At 37.8% G+C, this 25301-nt stretch overlaps 2 protein-coding genes across 3 annotated transcripts in view; one reads left to right on the plus strand and one right to left on the minus strand.

The window, feature by feature from the left end:
- Window positions 1–25301, plus strand: part of LOC114245625 (uncharacterized) — a 219774-nt gene that overhangs the window by 184136 nt on the left and 10337 nt on the right. The window lies entirely within an intron of this gene.
- Window positions 291–25301, minus strand: part of spel1 (DNA mismatch repair protein spel1) — a 36262-nt gene continuing 11251 nt past the window's right edge. For both annotated transcript variants that reach the window (XM_089737486.1, XM_028177864.2), the window contains exons 3-16: window positions 24946–25140; window positions 22719–22910; window positions 20621–20773; window positions 19531–19766; window positions 17028–17186; window positions 15730–15937; window positions 14100–14259; window positions 12534–12708; window positions 7905–8089; window positions 7343–7561; window positions 6124–6356; window positions 2764–2855; window positions 1610–1835; window positions 291–558 (exon numbers count right to left, since the gene is read on the minus strand). In XM_089737486.1, the coding sequence (XP_089593612.1) occupies window positions 328–558; window positions 1610–1835; window positions 2764–2855; window positions 6124–6356; window positions 7343–7561; window positions 7905–8089; window positions 12534–12708; window positions 14100–14259; window positions 15730–15937; window positions 17028–17186; window positions 19531–19766; window positions 20621–20773; window positions 22719–22910; window positions 24946–25026 (2550 nt within the window). In that variant the 5' untranslated portion in view covers window positions 25027–25140 and the 3' untranslated portion in view covers window positions 291–327. The remainder of the gene's footprint in view (window positions 559–1609; window positions 1836–2763; window positions 2856–6123; window positions 6357–7342; window positions 7562–7904; window positions 8090–12533; window positions 12709–14099; window positions 14260–15729; window positions 15938–17027; window positions 17187–19530; window positions 19767–20620; window positions 20774–22718; window positions 22911–24945; window positions 25141–25301) is intronic.

Raw genomic sequence — 25301 nt, forward strand, 5'->3', positions numbered from 1 at the left:
ACCACCACCCGGATGCTCTTACGTAAAACGCGTGCAGTCGTCTTCTTGGGCCCCCCTCGCCCGTCTTTCACGACTCGTCGCCGCCGAGCATCGATGCCACAACGCTCGTCAATGAAAAGACGTTTCCTATTTTTGCGACAAGGTCACGGACATCTATGGCACCCATTTTTTAATGAGTACTGTTACTCTATAATACTAAAGTCTAAAGAAATACGTTGTGGATGAAATATACATAAGTTTTCGAAAGTAAGACTAAAAAAAGAAAAGTCCAGTGAGTAAAACACCTTCAATTTATCGGAACTTTATATTAAAACAATTATCCATACTTCACAATATTAGAGTTTGGACATATTTGTTGTCACAAGTTAACAATTCTTGTTTTAAAATCTTGATCTCTTGCATCATTTTATCATCACTACTGGCAGATGTTTGAATTTCTTTGCATTTTTTCAAGAATTCTTTAATAAGCTTCTGACCCTCTGCTGTTTCGTTCGATTCCATAGCCGCTTCAACTTCGTATAAATTCGTTTCTAGCTCCGCTTGTTTCGCTTCTGCATACTGAAAATAATAAGTAATCTTTTAATACAGTGTAAAAATGAGCTGTCGGATTCACGGCCTCTGTGGTTTCAAGTGAGTACAGTGTGCTTAGTGCCAGTTTTTTAACGTTCTCGATAGCGTAAAAGTTAGCCCAATTTTGTATGCAGTTGGAACAGCGCCCCTAGCGGTAAACGTAGGCAAACGATCCCGTTCCATACAAATATGAGCTAACTTTTACGCTACCTATCGAGAACGTTAAAAAACTCGCTTAGTGCGAATCTCTTGAGATGTAAAACTGACGACTCAATGGGGCCTTTGAGAAATATTTTAAAGATTATTAAGTGGGCACACATTTATTATAAAATTCGATCCCGATCAAATTCCCATCAAAATCGCACAAAGTTACAGAAGTATCAGTTCTAGTGCTGTCTATGAACAAGAAAAAATAAGATTGATTGATAAAGGTACAAATTTTTTGTATGTATATTTTTTTACTTAGGAAGAAGTATACTTGTATTTTTTTAAATAAGTTCCAGTGAATTCAATTAACGGGGTTCCTGCCTTTCAGAGCGAAATATATGACTGTTCGGGACTGAAATATACAGCAGTGGAGTCAGTTCGTGGAATTGACTAATATGCTCAAAACTATTCATTACTTAATAGTTCTACAACATTAGTGTAAAGTGTAAGTTATAAATGATCCACCAAAGTACAACCTAAAACTGTATTAGCACTTAGAACACTCATAGAACACTAAAATTCTTAATTCACCTCTCCACTTCGCTTCAGGTGATCCGTTCGCAGCTTCGCTTTAGTAGTTCCGATTGCTAACTACGCAGTCAGTTCTCTCTGCAACGCTTTTATAGTCGATACGACCTCCCTATATTTATTGAGAACATTCTGGGCAAGTCGAGTAGCTTCGACGTGTGTTTCCACTATCAATAGATGGCGTTGTACTTCTCGAGCTTTCTCGACGTTACGAGTTCTTTTGATATTTATTTCGGGTATTCGGCGATAGATGGCGTTACTCTTACCTGCGTAACAATATAATTAGCACCTTATTTATTTTTACCTCGATAATCGAGTCCGGGAGGTCGGCGAGCCTGGCGACGTGCAAGCCGAGTGAACGCGCGGCGGGCCCCGGGAGGATCTTGTGCAGCAGTACTAGCTGTCCATCGACAACCGAAGCTGCCGCGTGCGAGTTCACTATCACGTTCGGGTGAATGCTCGCCAAACGCGTCAACTCGTGATAATGGGTCGCGAACAAACAGAAACATTTGCACTCGTTCGCTAATTGTCTGGAACAAACAAACAAAACAATACTCAATTCTACTATTTCACTGGTGGTAGGACGTTTTGTGAGTACGCACGGGTAGATACCACCACCCTTCCTGCTGTGAAGCAGTAATGAGTTTCGGTTTGAAGGGCGGGGTAGCCGTTGTAACTATTCTGAGACCTTAGAAGTCATATCTCAAGGTGGGTGGCGCATTTGCGTTCTAGATGTCTATGGGCTCCACTTAAGGTAACCACTTAACATCAGGTGTTTTTTTAGTAAAGCAATTTTCACTGCAAGGGCAGATGAGCTCACAAACCTGATGTTAGTCGGCTAACGGTGGGCCCTTATAGAAAGTAACTTAAATACCACAATGTCTTCACACGTGAGGTCAAACTCTCAATAATTGTAATGTATAGCCCGTTTCAGACTCCTTGGGTGGAATGCACGATTGCTTCACGTTAGAAGTAGGCGTTGTGTGTGGCAGCGGTAAGAGCTATCAGTTAGAACGATAAGACTCCAGAAACTCTAACGCAATCGACACTTAAGACTTTATGGGCCCCCACAACATTAGACACCAATAATATTAATATCGAATATCAGTGAGCTTAGTGCGAGTTTTAGCGGCACTCTAGGAGCGCTGTTCCAATCTATACTAATATATGAATCTACAGTGGTTTTTACGGATGTTCCGTTATAACTACTGAACCATGCATCCGATTGACTTGAAACTTGGTATCCATGTAGAAAATACATGTGCTTAATGGATAGGCTAATATTTATATGAGTGTTGGACTCCCTACACCAGTTGCGAGGGCGTGAATGAGAATCTTTGTGGGGGTGAGAAATAATATTAATTTTAAATGCTCAGCGAAGCGGACGGGTACAACTAGTTCAATATATGAATAATTATGATATATAATATATTGTACAAGTAACGTCGCGTCACTCACTCCGCTATAGCCCACGCTATGCCGCAGCCTTCGTACGTAGACGTTCCCCGTCCCAGCTCGTCAATTAGTACCAAAGAGTTCGGTGTCGCCGTCTGTAATAAGAATTGCGGTATATATTTATATCGTCGTTGCAAATTTGAAATCTCCTATGTGTATAATTGTAGTTTTCGAGAAAATATAATAAAAATACCTCGTGAAAAAAAAAAATTCAAATATTTTTTTAGCGCATATTATGATACTTTGATTTACAATAAAATGCAAACCGACACTTAGGATTATTTTAAGACGCGTAATATAGTGAAATATTGAAATAATATGCACATAGGAGTTTTTGTTGAGCATAGGTATTCAAAATAACTTTCATAATATATGAAAACATAAATTTGGGCCAAAATGTGACATAGGAGATTTTAATTTTGCAACGATATAATATATTATTATTTATCATAAAACTGAAATTCTTTAATATGAATTCATGTTTAATATTTTTGTCTGTAATACATCAAAATCAATTGGAAATGTATAATTTAGGAATCTTGGTTAACCATGTTTTATTTCATATCGAGGTAGACTAGTCTTGTCAAGTGATCCGTTGGAACTTTAAGTATCTGTTATTAATGACGTTATGATCACGTGTACTCAATTTTACTTTCAAATAGTTTTTCTTTATATTTTTATTAATATTTTTTTTGTACTTGTAGGCAGTCAATCGTACCCCGTCATCGCCCACCTGATGGTGAGTGGTTACCGTCGCTCATAGACGTCAGCAATGCCAGGGGTAGAGCCAAACCGTTGCCTACCGTTAAGTACTCTCCGAAAGCCTCGTCTGAAGAAGGACATGTCATCGCGGTCGGGAAACAGCGTAGGGGGAAGCTCATTCCAAAGCCACATGGTACGTGACAAAAAAGATCTCTGGAAACGCACCGTGGATGAACGCAGTGGTTCCAGTAGTATGTAATATTCATATTCAAATACATTATTTGGTCAAATATGAATTTAGGGAATTTTCAAAAATTCGTCATTGTCCTTCCCAGACATTTAGTATAATTTTATTGTAGGTAGTTAATTTAACCACTTATAAGATAAATGACAATAACAACTTACATACGAACTATGTTATTTTATTTTATTTAAAAGGGTTTGCGGAATAAGTGTAAAAATTGTTAATCACAACCAGGGCCTCCAAGGAGATCTAACAACTAAAAAGTAGCTGCTTCGCGAATGAACCTACTACCGGATCGGAATCGTGACCCGTTGTGAAGATCCGGCGAGAAACTCAGCGGGCTGATGTGCAGCATGGGTTAGGTTGCACGTCGAACTCTTTGTCGACATGTATGCATTATGAAGGCATGTATAGAATTGAAAAGCGCCCGAGAGAAACAATGCGTAATGAGTTTCGGTTTGAAGGGAGGGGCAGCCGTTGTAACTATACTAAGACCTTAGAACTTATATCTCAAGGTGGGTGGCGCATTTACGTTGTAGATGTCTATGGGCTCCAGTAACCACTTAACATCAAGTGGGCTGTGAGCTCGTCCACCCATCTAAGCAATAAAATAAATAAAGAACAATGCCCATTTTCTATGGGCGTTTGGGCCCCTAAAAAAAGTTGTCGCGTCATGATGGTTTTAACTTATTTTGATAGACAAAGAAATATCGTTTCATATTCAGAAAACTATTTTTATATTCTCACCCAGGTTTAAGAGAAATCTGTTTTTTTCTGCAGCTAAAATTAAGTTGTTAATTGTTTTCTTCGAAATCAATAATCGCTCTCATAATTATTTACAGTATTAAATAAGTTAATTGTGGTTAATGTTGCTAGAAATAAGCCCTTACGTACATTTTATTTTTATTATATCCTCATAATAATAATAAAATGAAATGAAAATCCGGAAGCCGACAACGATATTGTTGTTGTTGTTTTTAAATTCGCCAATAAGCAGGCAAAGAGCGTAGCCTATACAGCCTAGTCTGTCGTAGTTATATTTTTTTATGTGAATAAAAAGCCGGTGTATCTCTTTTTATTGCTTTTTGGGAGTTTTGACGTCAACTCGATGAATAGCTCATTGAGTGAGCATGAATTTCCACAGACCTTTTATCTTCAAAAAAAAAAAACAGTCACCGCTATGTTAGCCACAGTTTTATTCCAATGCCTCAATAATCTGAACGATTATTGACATTTAATACACAAAACAACGCCCAATTTATATATTATACATCACAATAAACTATTAAAAAAACATTAAAATAAAACTTCAAGTGACGCTTCACTCGGGTTGCTGCCAAAACTCTCTGATCATATTATTATATAATAAGAATAGAGTAATGGTAGGCCATTGAGATTTTTACTAATGGAATCATTAATATCTAAAAATATTAAATAAAATAACTCATGGTTTTAAGTAATAATTATTATTACAATATATAAATATTGAATTGAACAAAAATAAACTAAAAAGTCTGAATTATAACCATTAGTTATTTTTTTTAATTTGTTGTTCAAGTCACAGACAGCTCTTTCGTTTGGCAGCATATAGGTTTACTATAAGGCTGTATGGGCTAAGCCCTTTGCCTATTGGCGAATTTAAAAACTATGGCACTAAGTTTTGGGATATTATCGAATAAGTAATTTATTTTTTTGTAAAACAATGCCCTGGCGAAAGAAATGTTGATTCATAAACTAAAGAACGTAAAAAAATAACGCATAGTTTTTCAAGTATAAATAGTTTTGACATAAAGTTGGCCCACTTTTGGGCATTGTCCTTTAAATCTATTTTTTTTATTGCCCTTGTAGGCAGACGAGCATACGGCCCACCTCATGGTGAGTGGTTACCGTCGCCCATGGACTTCAGCAATGCCAGGGGCAGAGCCAAGCCGCTCCCTACCGAAAATATTGATACATATTGATAAATATTGATGAAATATTATACCGATTTATATTGATAAAAATTATAATTTAATATTTAATATTTTATATTTAATATTAGTGGTGTATTTAATTAATTTACGTTCAAATGTAATTAAAATGTCTTTTGCGGCGGCATTTGGATATTTCGTAAGAGGTCGCAGTAATGCTCCAGATAGTATCTCTTTCCGCATGAAATAACGTAAGCTTAACGGTCTCAATTTTTGATGCTTTGAGTTTTGAAAACGCCGCTAATTTTCTCAACGATCACTTCGACCCACCTTTATAGATGGGTCGTCGTGAGCGTAAGTCATGACGTTATAGGTGACGTTTTCGCCGCGATCACAACGACCGCGGTCGTTATGTGGAACGACTAAAGAAGCATTTTGATGGTTGTGGGCGCTTAGTGGAACGCACCCATAGATACGGTCAGCTCGCTAAGCAGTAGTACGGCGTACCTTAAGGATGGCGGCGCACTCAATCATCTCCGTCATGAAGGTGCTGAGTCCCCTGCGCTCGCAGTCCGCGGCGCCGATGCGGGCGCACAGCGCGGCGAGGCGGGGCAGGCGCGCGGCGGCGGCGGGCACGGGGCAGCCCGCCTGCGCCAGCACCGCGCTCGCGCCCACCGACCGCATCCACGTCGACTTGCCGCCCATGTTCGCGCCGGTCACTATGTGCAGCATCACCGAGCCTGCCAGACATACAAATGTTTACGTCATTTATATACATACGTACATGATCGAGAAATTCCGTAACGAAAATAAAACCTAACAGCCCCCACTCGGCCTACCATGTAGCTCGCGTTTAACACATTCACACGTTGCACTTGTGTAGTGTTTGTGAATAAGCGCGCGACGTGACGTCACACTGCATGCGCATCATGAAGTCTGCCCATCTCTCTCTCGCGCGTTCTAGCTTATGAGTGTAAAGGGTGTTGTAACCTTCTTTTCCATATTCTATTATTTGAATTATATTCGAACACATTGTCATTTTACCACCTATCATTATTATATTTAAAGTTATGTCTTGAAAACATTGTTTTATTATAAAGGGGACAGTTAATGTTTTGCTTTTGTTAATGTTTATAAATATAGCGTGTTCTTATTTTATTATTGTTTTAATATTAAATTATTATTGTCTAATTATAATTGCATAAGCTGATAAAAAATGCTAAGCAATAGCTTAACGGCAGCAGTCCCCGAGTGCCATTAGTTTTTTTTATTGCTTAGATGGATGGACGAGCTCACAGCCCACCACTTCGTGTTATGTGGTTACTGGAGCCCATAAATGTCTACAACGTAAATGCGCCACCCACCTTGAGATATAAGTTCCAAGGTCTCAGTATAGTTACAACGGCTGCCCCACCGTTCAAACCGAAACGCATTACTGCTTCACGGTAGAAATAGGCAGGGTATCTACTCGTGCGGACACACAAGTGATCCTACCACCAGTAAAATTGTTAATACATTATTTTTTTTATAATTAGAATGTTGTTCTCGTGTTCCGAACAAAACCTTGCTGCCCTTAGTTCAAATGTTTTTTATGTTTTACTTTACTCTGAAGAAATATAGCTGCCGATGTGCTTAAGAAGTATTTTATATTAATATATTTTTATTTATATTAATTAAATTATTTATATTATTTTAATTATTTATATTAAATAAATAAAAATCTCACCTCTTTTAAATTCTACGTCGTTTGGTATATAGGACACGCCCTCCTGCACCTCCAGACACGGATGCCTCACATCCTTCAGGATGAGTTCGTCGATGGACTCCGTGACCACGGGCCTGCAGTACGGGTACGGAGCTGATGAAGCGGCAACAGCGAAAGACACCAGGACGTCTAAACGCGACAGTATGTGAGATAGACAGAACAAACATTCTGAATATCCACCTGAAATTATTAGGTATATTACATTTATAATTAGGCTAAAATAAGTATTAAGATAGAAGATATATTAATAGACCCAGTGATCGCCCAGCGATCTTTTTTTTTATTGCCTTTGCAGGTAGACGAGCATACGGCCCACCCGATGTATAGTGGTCACCGTCGCCCATGGAGATGCGCAATGCCAAGGCAGAGCCAAGCTGCTGCCTTTCTAAATCACTGACTTCTATTACATTTCTTACTAACTTTCCATATTTTTTTATTTAAATTTAAGGCAAATCTTTGACAAATTGTGTCTATTTATATAATAATATGATGACAATTAGAATTAGTGCAGCGGCCAGTTTACCAGCTATACTGACGATCTCTTTGACGACCTTATCTTGTTCTTTCTCGTAGTCGGTCTTGGCTTGTGTGTACTCTTCATTAATTGATTCCAATGTATTAGTTCTGAATCTAACACCGCTTTTGACGGCGTCGATTATTTTATATTTCTTATCGCCTCGTAAATTTCGTTCTTCTTTCAGAGTAATCCTGAAATGTTAAAGTACTACACTCGAAACCACACATGTACCTACTGATGGAGTCATTATAGACATAAATCAGTCACTTTTTTTATATTTTAATTGAAGCAATTGCTATTCGCTTTGAAATATGAGATCAAAAAACCCAAACGTACACTAAAAAAATAAAAAAGGGTGCGTGTACTTATGTACGCGCGTAAGTAGTTATACTTTATTTTTATTAAATTTATTACTTTTTTTTTAAATATTAAATAATTAATAATAAATATTTAACGTTAAAAAATTAATGCTAATAACACTTTTTTTTACGAGTGTACATGCGCGAAAATTCACCTGCCGCTATATTCAGACTCGCCAAGTTACGTCGATCGTATTGTAATGAGCGATGTAGTGGGCAACTTCATTTCTGTTAATTTTGTGTCACGGTGCGCGCGCATCGTAAAATTTCACTCTCATCAATTTTTCATAAACCGCCTAAAGAAGTATAACTTCAAAAACTGAGAATAAAACACGCACAGTCATTCGGCCCTAATTTAGGATTCCCTGTGTTATGGGTACTAGGCACTAACATAGATACTAATATATTTTTTCTAATAAATAAATTTATATTACAGATAAAAGCAAAGAAACCTCTTCATTAAAGAAATGTTTGCCCGATGTGGGAATCGAACCTACAACCCTCAGCGCAACAGTCATGGCCGCTAACCACTTTTTTTTTCTTTCTTTTTTTCTACTTATTCTAGTAACCTCGAGGGCTTATTCTAGATTCGCCGAGCTAGTAGGTGAGCTCACGGGGCTCAAACCTAACGACGTTGCTAACATGAACACTAGCAAGAGCAGTGCTTCGCAGAATCTGCCACCGGATCGATAATGCGACCCACTGAGAAGATCTGGCGAGAAACTAAGTGGGCTGTGTCTATGGGTTAATTTACTCGTCGAGCCCTTTGTCGTAAGTGACGGGTTCGACGAGAACGATGACCGGTGCTTGAGGTACCTAAAAGTACCGTTAGTTAATCGGGAGGATCCGAAATGACGTGTTTTGGGCGACGTCGACTGTTTACCATTTGGTCCGCAGGATCGGCTATGTAGTTCCCGGCGGCCACGATGAGAGGATTCTCGCGTCGTGCCGCTTTATCGAAGTGGCGCTAGCCACTGCGCCATCGAGTCAGTCAGTTATATAACGCTATTTAAGTTATTAAAATGTATTCGATCTTTGTACATATACGCGAAAATATATATAATTTTTGAAGTTATACTTCTTTAAGCGCGTTATGAAAAATTGATGAGAGTGAAATTTTACGATGCGCGCGCCTTGTGACCTAAAATGAACAGAAATGAAGTTGCCCACTAAATCGCTCATTACAATACGACCGACGTAACTTGGCGAGTCTGAACATAGCCGCAGGTACTTTTGTGAATTCCAACAGTCGCCCATTCATTAAAAGATCATTCAATGAATGGGCGACTGTTAGAATTCACAAAAGTAGGCAGAGATTATATGACCTTTATCATGAATAATCATATAATCATAATAAGTCATTTCATGAGTATGTCTGTAAATATTCCAAGCTGTTTAAAAAAGTCTGTACATTGGCCAAGTCATTGCACTTAGGCAATCTTATAAAAAATGCACCTGACAAAATTAAAATGACTTGGAATTAGTAATAGGGAGACTGGGAATGTCAGAAACAGCAATGCTGAATCAACTTTGAAAATCAATGATAAAATAATAACTTCTCATCAAGAAGTGGCCAGTGCCTTTGAGCGCTACTTTGCTGATATCCCAGCTTCTACTACAAAATCTTTAATTTCATCTCCTACCGTCGCCGAATCATTACTGCAAGATCATGTTGATAAATGCAGTGTTAAATTTAAGTTCACAAATATTGATATAAAGGACATAATTGATAATTTCAACCTCATTAATATTAAAAAAACTGGTGATTTATGGGGAATATCAATTAATTAAGGTTATAAAATCCATTATTGATACAATCGCACCTTACCTTGCTACAATATTTAATGACTGTATTGATTGTGGTGTGTTTCCTGATCTAATGAAATATAATAAAATAATACCTCTGTTTAAATCTGGTAGTACTTTTGACCCCACTAACTTTAGACCCATTTCAGTACTACCTACATTGGGTAAAATTTTTAAAAAAAATATTTTGGAACAACTTTTGTACCATTTCTATTCCAATAACCTGCTTCATAACAAACAATATGGATTCACTAGAGGCCGTTCGACTATTGATGCAGGTGTAGATCTTATTAAAAATATTTTTCAGGCTTGGGAGGAATCGCATAATGCCCTTGGGGTATTCTGCGACTTATCTAAAGCTTTTGATTGTGTTGAGTTTGGGGAGATATATACGACAAAGGGAAGATCTTCCACCGAGCGGGTGATATTGCTCGGTAGACCGACGGTCCGAATGTTGTTGTTCGGAACTTGTATATATGCGCTTTATCTTGAAAATGTCGTAAGCGAGATTCAGGCATCTGTCAATTATGTTGCGTTGTATGATGGCTACCCGCCACATTGAGCATAATACATTGTTGAGGAAATTACACCATTATGGTATTAGGGGCGTTTCAGTAGAACTTATTAAATCTTATTTATCCGGAAGAATCCAAAAGGTAGACGTTAAAGGAAAGAGATCTTCCGGTGTCTTACTTAAAATGGGTGTTCCTCAGGGTTCCATATTGGGTCCCTTCTTATTTCTTGTGTATATCAATGATTTACCAAAGTTTATTGAAACCCGTCACGAGGTCGTATTATTCGCTGACGATACATCCTTATTGTTTAAAATTAAACGACAATTGGAAGATTATGACGATGTGAATGATGATATCTCGCGCGTGGTACATTGGTTTAGTGTTAATAATCTGTTATTAAATAACAAAAAAACAAAATGTATAAAATTTACCACACCTAATGTTAGACAAGTAGACACTAATATCATTGTAAGTGGAGAGACACTGGAGCTTGTTGATTCGACAGTTTTTCTTGGTATAACAGTTGATTCCAGGCTGCAGTGGGGTCCTCACATATGCAAGTTAGCGAATAGACTTAGTTCTGCAGCATTTGCGGTAAAAAAAATACGAACGTATACTGATGAACATACGGCACGTCTAGTTTATTTCAGTTATTTTCATAGTGTTATGTCCTATGGCATTTTGCTATGGGGCAATGCTGCCGATGTCGAAACGATTTTCATCTTGCAGAAGAGGGCTATTCGTGCTATTTATAATATGCACCCGAGGGAATCCTTGAGGGACAAGTTTAAGGAAATCAAAATTCAAACTTTAGCGTCCCAATACATTTTTGAAAATTTATTGTACGTGCGTAAAAACATTGTAGAATTCCCCAGAGTCTGCGATTTGCATAATGTGAACACTAGGAACAAACATAGGCTTGCGTTGCCGGCGACTCGAATTAAGAAAATAAGCAACTCTTTCAGGGGACTGGGTGTACAACTTTTCAACAAAATCCCACAAAACGTTCAACTACTTACTACCTGTTCATAGATTTAAGAAAACTGTCAGGGAACTTTTTTTTTTTTTATTGCTTAGCTGTGTGGACGAGCTCACAGCCCACCTGATGTTAAGTGGTTACTGGAGCCCATAGACATCTACAACGTAAATGCGCCACACACCTTGAGATATAGTTCTAAGGTCTCAGTATAGTCACAACGGCTGCCCCACCCTTCAAACCGAAACGCATTACTGCTTCACGGCAGAAATAGGCGGGGCGGTGGTACCTACCCGTGCGGACTCACAAGAGGTCCTACCGCCAGTAATTACGCAAATTATAATTTTGCGGGTTTCATTTTTATTACACGATGTACGTTTGTACAACGTTTGTACAACAAGGCATATTATAAAGTTAAGGATTTTTTACTAGATGGCACTACGTGGGAATGAGGCGTTCGCTCCTGGCCTTTTCATTTTTCATTACTATTATTATTTATTTGAATTGTATTTTTTTTGACTTGTTTTTTCGTATACTACAAATATGTTTTCTTATTTAAAAAAAAAAAGAAAATATTTAAGAAAAAAAAAAGCCCGCCGAGTTTGTTTCGCCGGTGCTTCTCAGGACTGTGGCTTTTTTTGGAACCGGTGGTAGAGTTAACATTTTCATTTACATTTTGACATTCAACAAGTGTGTTTTTGATGACATCCAAGTTGAAATAAATGATTTTGAATTTAAATTTGAATTTTGGTGAACTTTCCGAGCCGTACCGAGAATTACCGAATTTATACGATGTCAAGAAAAGGGATGTCCAATATGCGTGTTTGAGGATGTTGTTTAATTGATATTTTTTCAAATTGATTAAAATTTAAATAAAAAAAAAAGAAATAAATTTAATAAAAATAAAGTATAACTTCTTACGCGCGTACATAAGTACACGCACCCTTTTTTTTAAATTAACTTTTCAAGGAGTACATACCTGAAACAAAATCCATTCTGCGTATTATTTTCTAGTTTAATAGTTTTGCCTGCATCGAGTCCCAAGTCCCTCGCGGCCTTCCCCAGCTCTCTCTCCGCAGACGACTGCAGACGTTCCAGTTGTTCGTTCAAACTCTGCAGTTGTTCGTCGAAGGAGGGCTTAACTAGGAAATCGCCTAGAACAATTGTGATTAATATTAAATTCTAGTACGACTACTTCGAGGAGTAGAACCATCATGCTACGGCGTTTTTGTTTTACTATCTATCTAAGGCAATTTGATATCATCATCATCATCATCAGCCTATAGCAGTCCACTGCTGGACATAAGCCTCTTAAATTGCTCGCCACTGAGCACGATCCTTAGCTTTTCTCATCCAACTCCTGGCAGCCTCCCTGTACAGATCATTACTCCGCCGAGCCTGATATGATATTATTATGAATTTGATACGCTAGGTCAGAAGTGTCGACGATATCACTCACTAAGGCCCACAATACTAATAATAGTTTAAACTAAAGATCAACAAAACTTAGTTCATATTTGTTACACAGATTAAACTTCTTTTTTTTTATTTTTTTTATTGCTTAGATGCATAGATGCTTAGATGCTTTTGTAATATCAATACGAAAGCAAAGTCAGTTTAGCTAAACTGAGATAACGTTTTGACGTGTGGCAACATTTTGCGTTTCATTGTTTTTAATCTTTAATCAGATGAGAAACAGGCAGTATTCTACTGTATTTGACAGGTGAATTGTTTTTTGAAATAAAAATTAGATATTTGAACTGAATATTCTCCCGTACGCCTTATCATTTTTTCAACAATTTGGTCCAAAATAGACAAAAAAGACAACATTTTGTTTGGTTTTATTTAGCCTTTAAATAACTCTATTTACTGACATTTACTTTACATTAAATTTACTGACATTTTGACACAAAACAACAGCTGATTTCGAGAGGCAAATTTAAAAGAACAATTTAAACTTTACTCATAATATTTTTTTTGTATCTCAGGAATGTGGACAAGATAGGACTATAATAACAAATTACATTATTATTTTTGCTACGTTTCGGTCTTTTATTAGACCTTCATCAGGCATCTGAAAATTACACATATTGATAACCAACACTATAAAAAACAATAATTGTCAACACTACAATATTTACCATAATATGAATTTAAACAAACTAGATAGTAATTGTTTAAATTCAATTTGTTATTATAGTCCTATCTTGTCCACATTCCTGAGATACAAAAAAAATATTTTATAATAATTATGGACGACAATATTGATAAGACTTACTCATAATGTAAAGTTTAAATGCTCCCTCGTGGCCGTTTAAGCTTTGCGATAGTTTAAGCTCCGAAAGAGAGTTTCAACTACATATGATTAAAATTACGAGTTGATCTTTAGTGACAGTTTAAGCCTTCCATTTTAGGGTAAGCTACGAATGATATTAAAATAAATAATGTATTTTAATAGTTCCTAGTGTGCATATTCATTAATACATGCAATAATAATAATAAAATCTTTTACTAAGATTATTAGAATATAGAAATTAAGAACCACCTCTTTCTACAGCACCCATGTCAAGTGTAGCTTCTATCATTTGCTGGAACTTGTCGAGGTCATCGTTCAGCTCCGAGATGGGCTCGGTGAGTGACGAATGCACTGTCGTATTTTCTGCTTCAGTGAGACATTGTAGCAAAGACGGTAACCTCTTGATTGCCTGTAATTAAATTTAAACCGCGTTGTGAAGTATTAAGTGGTGACGGAAAGCATCGCAACTGGAATGCGACTAATGCACATGAGTTCTAAATCTCATTTTTATTTGGAAACTGGTACCTTTATATCATATATGAGGCCATCAGCGCAAAAATGGCCTAACCCACAATTTTGTATATTCAAGCTTGTATAACGTATATTGGAGTTTATTTAAAATATAATAAATTTTGATGTAAAACGGGCCTATCCATAGATAACAGATAGCTTTGTAAACATTCTCTTGCGCGGATTGTTTTTTCGCTTACTCAAATTCAAATTCACGAAAATTCAAACCTAATTGCCTCCATACTATGATAAGCTTAGGCCACTTTTGCGCTGACGGCCTCATATATACAGTCCGCGCGCGAGCCCCGAGGATTCGGGGGCTAGGGAAGCGGGCAGGCGTGCACCGCGCCCGACCGTCGCTTCATACCCCGCACTCTCCCAGTACTAGTGTCGACCTTCACGTGAGAGTACGCTTACCGACTCGTTGCTTTTAATTTTGCGATAGCAGTATTAATTACGTGTGATTTCTAATATAAATAGTCTTTTTGTTTGCACAAATAGCTATTTAATTTGAAGAAAAAGGAATGGCGAGCATTAGCATAATAAACATGTCTTAGCATTAGAGGAACATTACTGGCAAAAGGATGGTTTAATGGAGGATGTTGTCGAATCATTTATTATTGAAGTACGCGAGGAGAATGACAATAGAACATTAAATTCTTCAACTACTGATTAATCTGATTGCGAGAGTAATTAATAAGATTTCACGTTCTCAGGCGGGTACCAATTTTTCTAATGAAATACGTACTCAACAAATGTTCACGATTGATTTCCACGGTGAAGGAATAACATCGTGTAATAAAAATGAAACCCGCAAAATTATAATTTGCGTAATTACTGGTGGTAGGACCTCTTGTGAGTCCGCGCAGGTGTGTACCACCACCCTGCCTATTTCTGCCGTGAAGCAATAATGCGTTTCGGTTTGAAGGGTGGGGCAGCCGTTGTAACTTACTTGAGACCTTGGAACTTATATCTCAAGATGGGTGGCGCATTTACGTTGTGGATGTCTATGGGCTCCAGTAACCACTTAACACCAGGTGGACTGTGAGCTCGTTCACCTACCTAAGCAATAAAAAAAAAAAAAGAAAAAACGTTCATTTTGTTCAATAAGTATCAGTTCATTAAATTAAACTCATACGTGATCAATTGTTTTTTTTTATTTGAAGCACATAATACCGTCATAAAACTATTTTATAATTTACACTCGCATGGAGGCTTAATATGTGTTAGTATCGATAGCGCAATATCGACTAATTAAATCACTAGCTCATTACGTCAACATTCCTTAAAATTCCACGGAGCACGCGCGCGGACTGTACTTTTAAAATGGAAATACTAGTGGTAGTAATAGTAATAACTAGTCTCGTACCTGATATATCTTATAGCAGTCGTGTAAATTAGCTTTCTTTCTGGCCAGTCGTCTGGTCAGGGCCTGTAGGTCCGGTATGCGCCGTAAGTGGTCCTCGTGCAATTGAAGCCTCAGCTGGGAGTTGTTCATGAGAAGTTCCACGACGTCTAGCCGCTCGTTGATTAGGTTAATGTCGCGGAGTGGTTGTCGCAGCCATTGAGCCAGCAATCTGAAATATTATTAATTATTGCCCATACAGCTTTTGGGTACATATAGCTGTATGGGTTAGCCCATGCATCAGCCCGCTGAGTTTCTCGCCGGATCTTCTCAGCGGGTTGCGATTCCGATCCAGTAGTAGATTCATTCGCGAAGCAGTTGCTCTTGTCTCATTGTTGCAGTAGGTCTCCTTCGGAGGCGCTCGAGCAGTTGTTAGCAAATCCCACCCCTCCTGGCTGAGCCTTTGCTCGCCCACCTGTCCTGGTGAAACTGGAAAGGCCTCCGAGCCACCATTAATCTTTCAATCATCACTTAGATAGGTGGACGAGCTCACAGCCCACCTGGTGTTACGTGGTTACTGGAGCCCATAGACATCTACAACGTAAATGCGCCACCCACCTTGAGATATGAGTTCTTAGGTCTCAAGTATAGTTAGCCTATAAGTATACCTATATCGCGGCCTATATGCCTATACGTGCCTATACAGCGTTTACAGGAAAATTTTCCGAGAAGCAAAATAAATAACGAACAGTTTTTTTACGCACGGAATCTACTGGGTTTTCTTCGCCAAGCATTGCGGGTCTGTAAACAACAAGTATAATTTTTTTTTTTTTTTTTTTTTATTGCTTAGATGGGTGGACGATACTCAGTTTGGTTTATTGCTGTTTACGCGTCGAACACGGACTATCGGTCTGTGCGATTACTTAAGCTATAGCTATAGTATCTTGACTAATATATAAAGCTAGAATGGTTTTTACGGATGTTATGTTATAACTATTGAACCATGAATCCGATTGACTTGAAACTTGGTATCTATGTAGAAAATACATGTACTTAATGGATAGGCTAATATTTATACGAGTGTTGGACTCCCTACACGAGTTGCGGGGGCGTTAATGATGAGAATCTTTGTGAGAGTGAGAAATAATAATGTTAATATTAAATGCCCAGCGAAGCGGACGGTTACAGCTAGTAATTGTATAATAACGGTGGGCAGCGGCTTGGCTCTGCCCCTGGCATTGCTGAAGTCCATGGGCGATCGACGTCAGGTGGGCCGTACGCTCGTCTGCCTACTAGGGCAATAAAAAAATAAGAAGTTTCACCTTTTGCCGTGCTGAGTGCGACACCTGTCCAGTAAACCGAACAAGCTTCTAGAAGGCGAGTTCGAATTGTCGCCCAGCTCCGGCAGTATGTTGAGAGCCGTCAGCGCCGCCGCGTCCAAGTGTAGGAAGCAGTCCGTTCGTATTGTGGACAGACGAAATCTGTAATATTACATTTTATCTATACTAGATGATGACCGAGCTTTGCTTCGTTTTTTTTTTTTTTTGATAACGCCATCTTGTTGTGTCTTTAATGCGGTTAGTTGCCCTCAATTAAGAAAAATAGTATTTTTATTCGCCAATAGATGTCGGGAAGAGTTTATTATTGAAAACACGAATAAAACCACATCTTCTGAAAATAAATCGTAGCTAGATCGATTTATCGCCCCCGAAATTCCGTGTATACTAAATTTTATGAAAATCGTTGGAGCCGTTTCCGAGATTCAGATTATATATATACAAGAATTACTCGTTTAAAGGTATAAGAAAGATATTAATACGTGAAGCAAAAACTTTGTGCCCCTTTTTACGAAAATTGCGCGGACGGAGGAGTATGAAATTTCCCACACTTATAAGAGAATATAGAGAAAAAATGCAGAATGCTAATATGTTTTTAAATTATGCATTAAAAATACATTAAATCAATAAAGAAAACATTACACGCACTACACACACAAATTTTATTTATAATAAAAAAATTAAACCTACAAAAAATATATATTTTATATACAAATTTTAATGCAAGATAAAAACAAACAAGAAAAGAACAGAAGAACGAACAGAAACTAGAAAGTCGATAAAGTAAATTCAATTTTAGAAATGCTTGTGGGGTCGCAAGCGTCTTGCAGGATGCGTGTTGCCCATCCTTGATCTATGCGATGCAGGGATAATACAAACGCGGAAAACTTGTAATTTGGGTAATTAACTTACCACTGAAACCACAAACAAAAATTCTAGTACTCCGAAATGGCTTCCGGTGGAAGCTGCGTGAACAGATGGCGACACAAAGCTGATTGTTTGCATGTTTGTATCGAAACTGTGTTTCAATTAAAAATTTGATCGATAATATTTTAAATTTATGGTTGATAGGCGTCTGACGTATTCAGGCCAATGCATGTTTTATTTTATTATTTTTGTGTTGAAGTTAAATAAATACAGAGATAACGCTAACCTTGACCCAAGATACGAGAACGTTTTTTTTTCTATACATGACATTTCTGTACCAACACAAGTCGTGATTGATTACTGTAAATTCTTCACATTCAGATAAATGTTTTGGTTTACTTTGAGGACGAGTTGAGAATGAGGACGAAGTTTCAACTTGTGACGTCACAAATAAGAAAAAGCGTGTTCCAGTTTCTAAGGGAATTAAACCCATTTAAAACTTACTAGGTGAAATGTAACCGGCGAATCAGCTCTAGGACCAGATTGTGTTGATTACCAGATCTTTAAGATTATGAATACTACCGGTCACTTTGAGACGATTGGAACGACCGTTGACCAACGGAATTTGGTTATCAGCGTCTGGGAGTACTTTGTTTTTTAAGTGTTTTTTTTGAGATACAATAGGCGTGAAAGAATAATTGAACAGCCCACTGAGTTTCTAGCCGAGTCTTCTCAGTGAGTCGCGTTTCCGATCCGGTGGTAGATTCTGCGAAGCACTGCTCTTGCTAGGGTTAGTTTTAGCAATAATGTCAGGTTTGAGCCTTGTGAGCTCACCTATTTGTTAGGGTTGCGCTGAAATGGCCTCTCAAGGCCATCACTTTAGACAGGAAAAAAAAATTAAGTGCTAGAACTACATGTATGTATTTTCATATATTTGTTAGGGTTTCAGCCCAGAAAAGGCTACAACTTTGAGGCGATTCAAGAACCGACCCGTGCCTTAGCACGGCTGACTCAGTACACAATAGATAATTCAGAATCAATACTAAAGACAATACCTGACGATAAATATCACGCATCGACCTTTGAAAAGAGACAATCGACTAATTTCGGCTTCTCTCTGTCTCTGTCGTAAACTGCCTATGCGACGTTTATCGGTGGTTGCTCAACATCGATGGTGTGCGGCCTATAGATACCGGACTGTCAGTGTTACGTGCGACAGAGACAACGCTCTACGAAGCCGAAATAAGCAGATTGTCTTTTTCCAAAAGTCGATAGGCAATATTTATTGCCGGGTATTGTGTATTGTACTGTACTGTACTATACACTATAATGTACTGTATACTGTACTGTACTGTACTGTATACTGTACTGTACTGTACTGTATACTGTACTGTACTGTATACTGTACTGTACTGTATACTGTACTGTATATCGTTTATTACGATTTTAAATATGCTTACACGTATGGGGACGTCCATTAATTACGTGAGCTATTCCAGGGGGAGGGATCGAGCTAAATCTTTCTAATCTCACCAGGGGGAGAGGGGGGTGGAAAAATTCTCAAAAATGTCTCAGGTAATTAATGGACTACCCCTATCGAGTACTTAGGTAAGGCGTATACCTGCCGAAGTTCGTACTTTCGTTTAGTAAAGCACTGTACTTTATCGTGGCCGCTAAACTAGTCATGGCCAAGTCTTTCCTCGTCTCCGGGAAGGCGTTAGCGTCCTGCTGTTGATCTTCCTTGAAGTTTAACAATCTGTTCAGGTCCTGCACGAGACCTTCGGTCGAGAAGTCGACTCTCTTCAGTTTCGTTACGGTCACGTTGGTGCGATCCATTACTTTCTTCAAAGCTTTGTACTGTGAATAATACGATAGAAACAGTTCAATGTCTTACTATTTTTTTTTATTGCTTTTATGGGTGGACGAGCGCACAGCCCACCTGGTGTTAAGTGGTTACTGGAGCCCATAGACATCTACAAAATAAATGCGCCACCCACCTTGAGATATAAGTTCTAAGGTCTCAGTATATTTACAACGGCTGCCCCACCCTTCAAACCGAAACGCATTACTGCTTCACGGCAGAAATAAGGCAGGGCGGTGGTACCTACCCGTGCGGACTCACTAGAGGTCCTACCACCAGATTTGTAGAAGATTTCGAAGTGTGTGATTTTAAGCTTATGTCTTAATATGTACAGTTAAATCAAATTTTTATGTTTTAAATAAATCTTGTACCATTTTGTATATAAATTCTACGAACTAATACACATGAAGTATGTTTAATTTTTTTTCTAAATAAAATTTAATAAGTTTGAGACACTTGCTAATAGGTTTTATTTAAATTTATCAATGCTTAAAAAGAGAGGCAGGTAGATACTCATGTAGGTAGATATATGGAGAAAACTACCCATATATACGAGAGAAGATTGAATTACTGATATTTGTTTTATTTAATGACGTACTAATGACCCAAGCCGTCGCAGGTTCGAGATCATAAATGTTTGAATCTAAATTTTTCTGGAGTCCTGTTAGGTTAATACTTTATTGGCAGGGCATTGACACTGTCACTTATAAGCCGTCAGCTCTATAGACAGCGACTTGGGTGTGCGTTTCTGACGTTCATCGCGCCGTATGCTCGTTTGATTATAAAGGTCTCTATGTCAGCGGGACAAGGACTATATTCCCAAAAAATAGCACATGTTTTTGGTACTAACGTCATCATTATCAGAGAACGGTATTAGACATTCCGAAGGCGCCGTTTGAACGGTTATCGTTTCGAGTTGTGTCAGCAGATCGTCGTCAGTGAATTCTGAGACGGACATCTGATAGTCAGCAGCGACGACGCAAGCCACTCCCAGGAGCTTACCCTGAAAAGGAAATGTATTTGTCATATTATTTAACAATCAAAGCATACAATATTATGCATGTTACTGGTGGTAAGATCTCTTGTGAGTCCGCACGGGTAGGTACCACCGCCCTGCCTATTTCTGCCGTGAAGCAGTAATGCGTTTCGGTTTTAAGGGCGGGGCAGCCGTTGTAAATTTACTGTGACCTTAAAATTCAATCTCAAGGTGGGTGGCGGTATTTACGCTGTTGATGTCTAGGGGCTCTAGCAACCGCATTAACACTAGGTGGGCTGTGAGCTCGTCCAGCGATTTATTTAATAAAAAAATATAAAGAAAAATTATTTACTTAAAGTGCTCGAAATCTCAATCTATTGTATACCAACCTACAAAACTGAACTCAGGATTCTTCAAACATAAATAGGCAGCGTGGTGGTACGTACCTGCGTGAGCTCACAATACACCCCTACCACCAGTAAGAATATAGATACAAGACATTCCAGTTTTATTAGGACATTTTTCATTCATAAAAAGTTCTTTAAAAACAATTTAGTGTAGGTAACATTAACATTGATTCATTGTTGACTGCACTAACAATCGCGAGTTTACTCATAAATCGCACGGGAAATGCCACTGCACATAAATGAAGTAAGATTTCTGAAAAAAATATAATGTCATAATATTTAGTCACAATGAAGTCATAAATTCTGACTTCACACTTACCGGACGCCCTACCACCAGTAATAAAGATAATTTAATTATTTTGCGAGATTACTCTCTATTGGACAATGTCATCCCTGTATCGCGGAGGTCGTTTGTGAGCACGTGTTAATTACGTGTTTTCTTATAATCCCGTTGTAATTATTAGTGCCGGTAGTATTTGAGCAGAGGCATAGGAGCATCGTTTGATAGGACCACATAGCCCGTTTTATCCTTTCGACGAATTCTAAGAAGCCCCTCATTTCCCCTATATTCACATAAATTTTTCAATCACGAAATTTGATAAACTTCTGATAAAAAAAGTTTTCATCTTAAACATAGTTTACGAAAACCTCTTATCAATGTTTTACGTTGTAAATGCGTATTTATCTGAGTTCAAGAGTGCTCTAATTATACACGTTCAATATAATAAGTAATTTTATAAAATGAACAAAACTCATAAACACCAAAATGTATCGTCGTGTGATAATAAATTATTTTTAGTTTTATAGATACTAGTTTCAGTATTTAGTGTATCAGTATTTTGATCACAGTACGATATTATTTTGTATAATCTTATGTTACGATTGTCATTTCAAAATTGAACAAAATTCCCGAATCGATTACCTGTTTGAATCATAATGCAATGATTCTCAAAGTTTCAACATTAAACTGTGGGTAGAAGGATAAAAAAACGGATCCTATGCGGAGCAGTCAGGAATTAATATGGTTTACAGAACAAAAACGTTGGGGGCCTATGATAATATAATTGAATATAGAGTACGACATGAAATATGTGGTGTGATAGTTATCGTTTATTTTATATCTACATATTTAGTCTCGACGCAACTTTGGGATTTTTTGGCGGGAACGCGAGGAGTGAAGTTGTGTGATTTGTTTTATTTGGTCTATTTAGAGTTTCTTCAGGTTTAAATGTGTAATAATGATGGTAATAATTATGGTTTAGTATCTGTCAAAGTGCACAAATGTGGGATAATGAAACAAAGACGCTGAACGTATCTTCTTGGGATCCTCCAAAAAGTCCTACTGAAAAAATCTCAGTAAATGACTACCATTTTACTTCATCCCATATTATCTCATTTAATTTAATTTCATCCCAGTTCATTAATGTCTCAAATTAAACATCTTCATGTCATTTTATTTCACTCCATTTTATCATTTTTTCATAAACAGAAGAATATAAATTAAAATAAGACATGACTTAAAGGTCTTAGATACCAGGTCATAAAATCGATTTAAAAAAACGCACCTTTGAAACCGGGTCGGTTTTTATATTAACCGCCATCAAGCATGGCGTGTTCTCGTCCGAGCCGCCTAAGCCTTCGCCAAGCACTTCTTCCAATTGCGTCAGATATCCCGGTGAGCCTTTGTACTTGAGTGACCAATCGCAGCCTTTTATTGATCCATCGGCAACGTATATTTCGACTCTGTAACGTCTCACCTGTAACGTTCGATTGAAACAAATTGTTTATTATATAGTTTCTGGACTCGAGAAGCAGATCTACACTCTGCAAATTTCACTTTTCGTCTTTGTCTAGAGGTCTCGTCATATAGGTGATTATTTTCAGATCGACGATCATGGCTCAAGAACCACAATAAACTTCGATAACTACCAATTTTATCGTCTACCCGTGTTTTATGAAAAAGTATCTCTAGCCCATGTAGCGCCTGTTGCAATCATTACTCTGGCGCCCGCTAGTAAATTCACGCTCAAAATGGACCTATAATGTAACAGGTTTAATAAAAGTAGGTAGGTAGCTTGGTAGGCAGCGGCTTGGCTCTGCCCCTGGCGTTGCTGAAGTCCATGGGCGACGGAAACCACTCACCATCAGGTGGGCCGTATACTCGTCTGCCTACAAAGGCAATACAAAAGTGCTGAGGTTGACGCCCCTAAAACTGCTGCCCCACACCTTGTACACTAAATAAAGCTGCCTCTGGTCTTATACCTCCAATGTCAATGTACATAATAGTCTTGCAAACATTACGTAATACGTATTGTATTTTCTTTTAATCATGTTTATTGTCAAGAAATCACGTGTGCAAGAACGTTACTCGTTCGTAATTATTTTCTAAACACAAACAGCTCGCGGCATATTGTTTGTGCAATATCCGATCGTATAACGATGATACCATTTGCTTTTACAAATCAGCAGTCGACACTCGTGACCTCTAATGCGGATATTATATCGCGCGTAATCTCAGCAGCTACATAGTTCAATGTTCTTTACGGAAGATTTCTCGATTTCCAATGAATTCATAAAAATACGTACGAGGTTTCTGGGTTTTTGATTTGGTTGTACTTTCGAGCTATTGTCCTTGATCCGTTAAAAGTGCTTTTTGATTTTTTAGTTCAAGGATTATTTTAGGTGAATTACCTATTAATGATCTGATTGTCACGAGCCCTGTTGTTCTGCTTGATATTACAGTGAAGCAGTCGCGCGATCTAGTTTGGTGGATAGGATCGCTGTTATACAATAAAAATAGAGATTTCCACCTCATGTTTCAAGGTCGATGACAGCTTTGACGTTTTTAATATCAATGGACTCCGATAGCCTATTAACACTAGATAAACCATCGAGTCTTTCAACCGTCTGTTGGAAGGGTGGCCAATTTATTAGAACCAAGATCTACTGTTTAATGACGAAACCCTGCCTCTGCGATCTACCAATGGCATTTCTTGAATTTTAGCGACACAATATAGTTCAGTATACAAACAGGTAGTATATTTTATTTAATTAAAAAGATTAACATAAAACTGAAATTATATAATAAAAGAGAACCATTGCGTTGAAGAAAGGGTAAGTAATGTGACTGAATGGCGATTAAGAAATCGTAGGGTGAAAGGATATTTGGATTAAGCGACATTTTTGCAACTTCACAGGAGAGTTATTGAAAGATTAAAATTTGGAAAAAATCATAACGCAAAACTTCTTCAGCTATTTCAATGGAGTAGCTTAATTGAAATTCAATAATAATATCAAACTGTTGATGCTAATCTATTCTAATATATAAATCTACAGTGGTTTTTACGGATGTTCCGTTATAACTACTGAACCATGCATCCGATTGACTTGAAACTTGGTATCCATGTAGAAAATATAATACATGTACTTAATGGATAGGCTAATATTTATATGAGTGTTGGACTCCCTAATAATAATGACGACAAATAATAATATTAATTCTAAATGCACAGCGAAGCGGGCGACTACGACTAGTACCAAATAAAACCCACATTTAATTACAAAGATAAATGGCGCTTAAACCAAACTTTCACCCCTCGAAATGATACAAGATGAAGTTTATGTGCGCAGTAGTTGGTGATTGTTGCGCAGTTTTTTCTATGTATTTATATTTATTGCCTTGCCACTAACGACTGGACTAATAGCCGCGATCGACCGGTTGACCACCCCTGAACTAGCGTAATTAAAAAAATAAAAAAAATTCATACGACAATAAATGTAATTCAGACATACCAATAACAGTTTCTTAATGAGAATTTCAAAGTTTCCCTTTGATAGTACTAAGTAATCGAGGCGGTTAGGTTCCACTCCCATACGTTTTATGTTAGCCACGGACGAAAAGACCTCCCGGGCTGCAGTGGTCGCGTCAATACCGTGAATGCTGTAGTAGTCATTGCGGTCAAATACACGCACGGTCGTCGGTGGTTTCTGGAAATTGATCACTTATTAATAATTTTGAGAAGGTCGAACACTCGCGAGATAATATGATTCAGCTTTGTATTGATTTAACAAATATCTGTTACATTATATACATAGTATATAGTTAGGTGACGTGACTCATCAACGCCGGACCTAAATGTTGAAATTTT

This window comes from Bombyx mandarina, chromosome 23, assembly GCF_030267445.1.
Source record: "Bombyx mandarina strain Sakado chromosome 23, ASM3026744v2".
NCBI classification, from domain to species: Eukaryota; Metazoa; Arthropoda; class Insecta; order Lepidoptera; family Bombycidae; genus Bombyx; species Bombyx mandarina.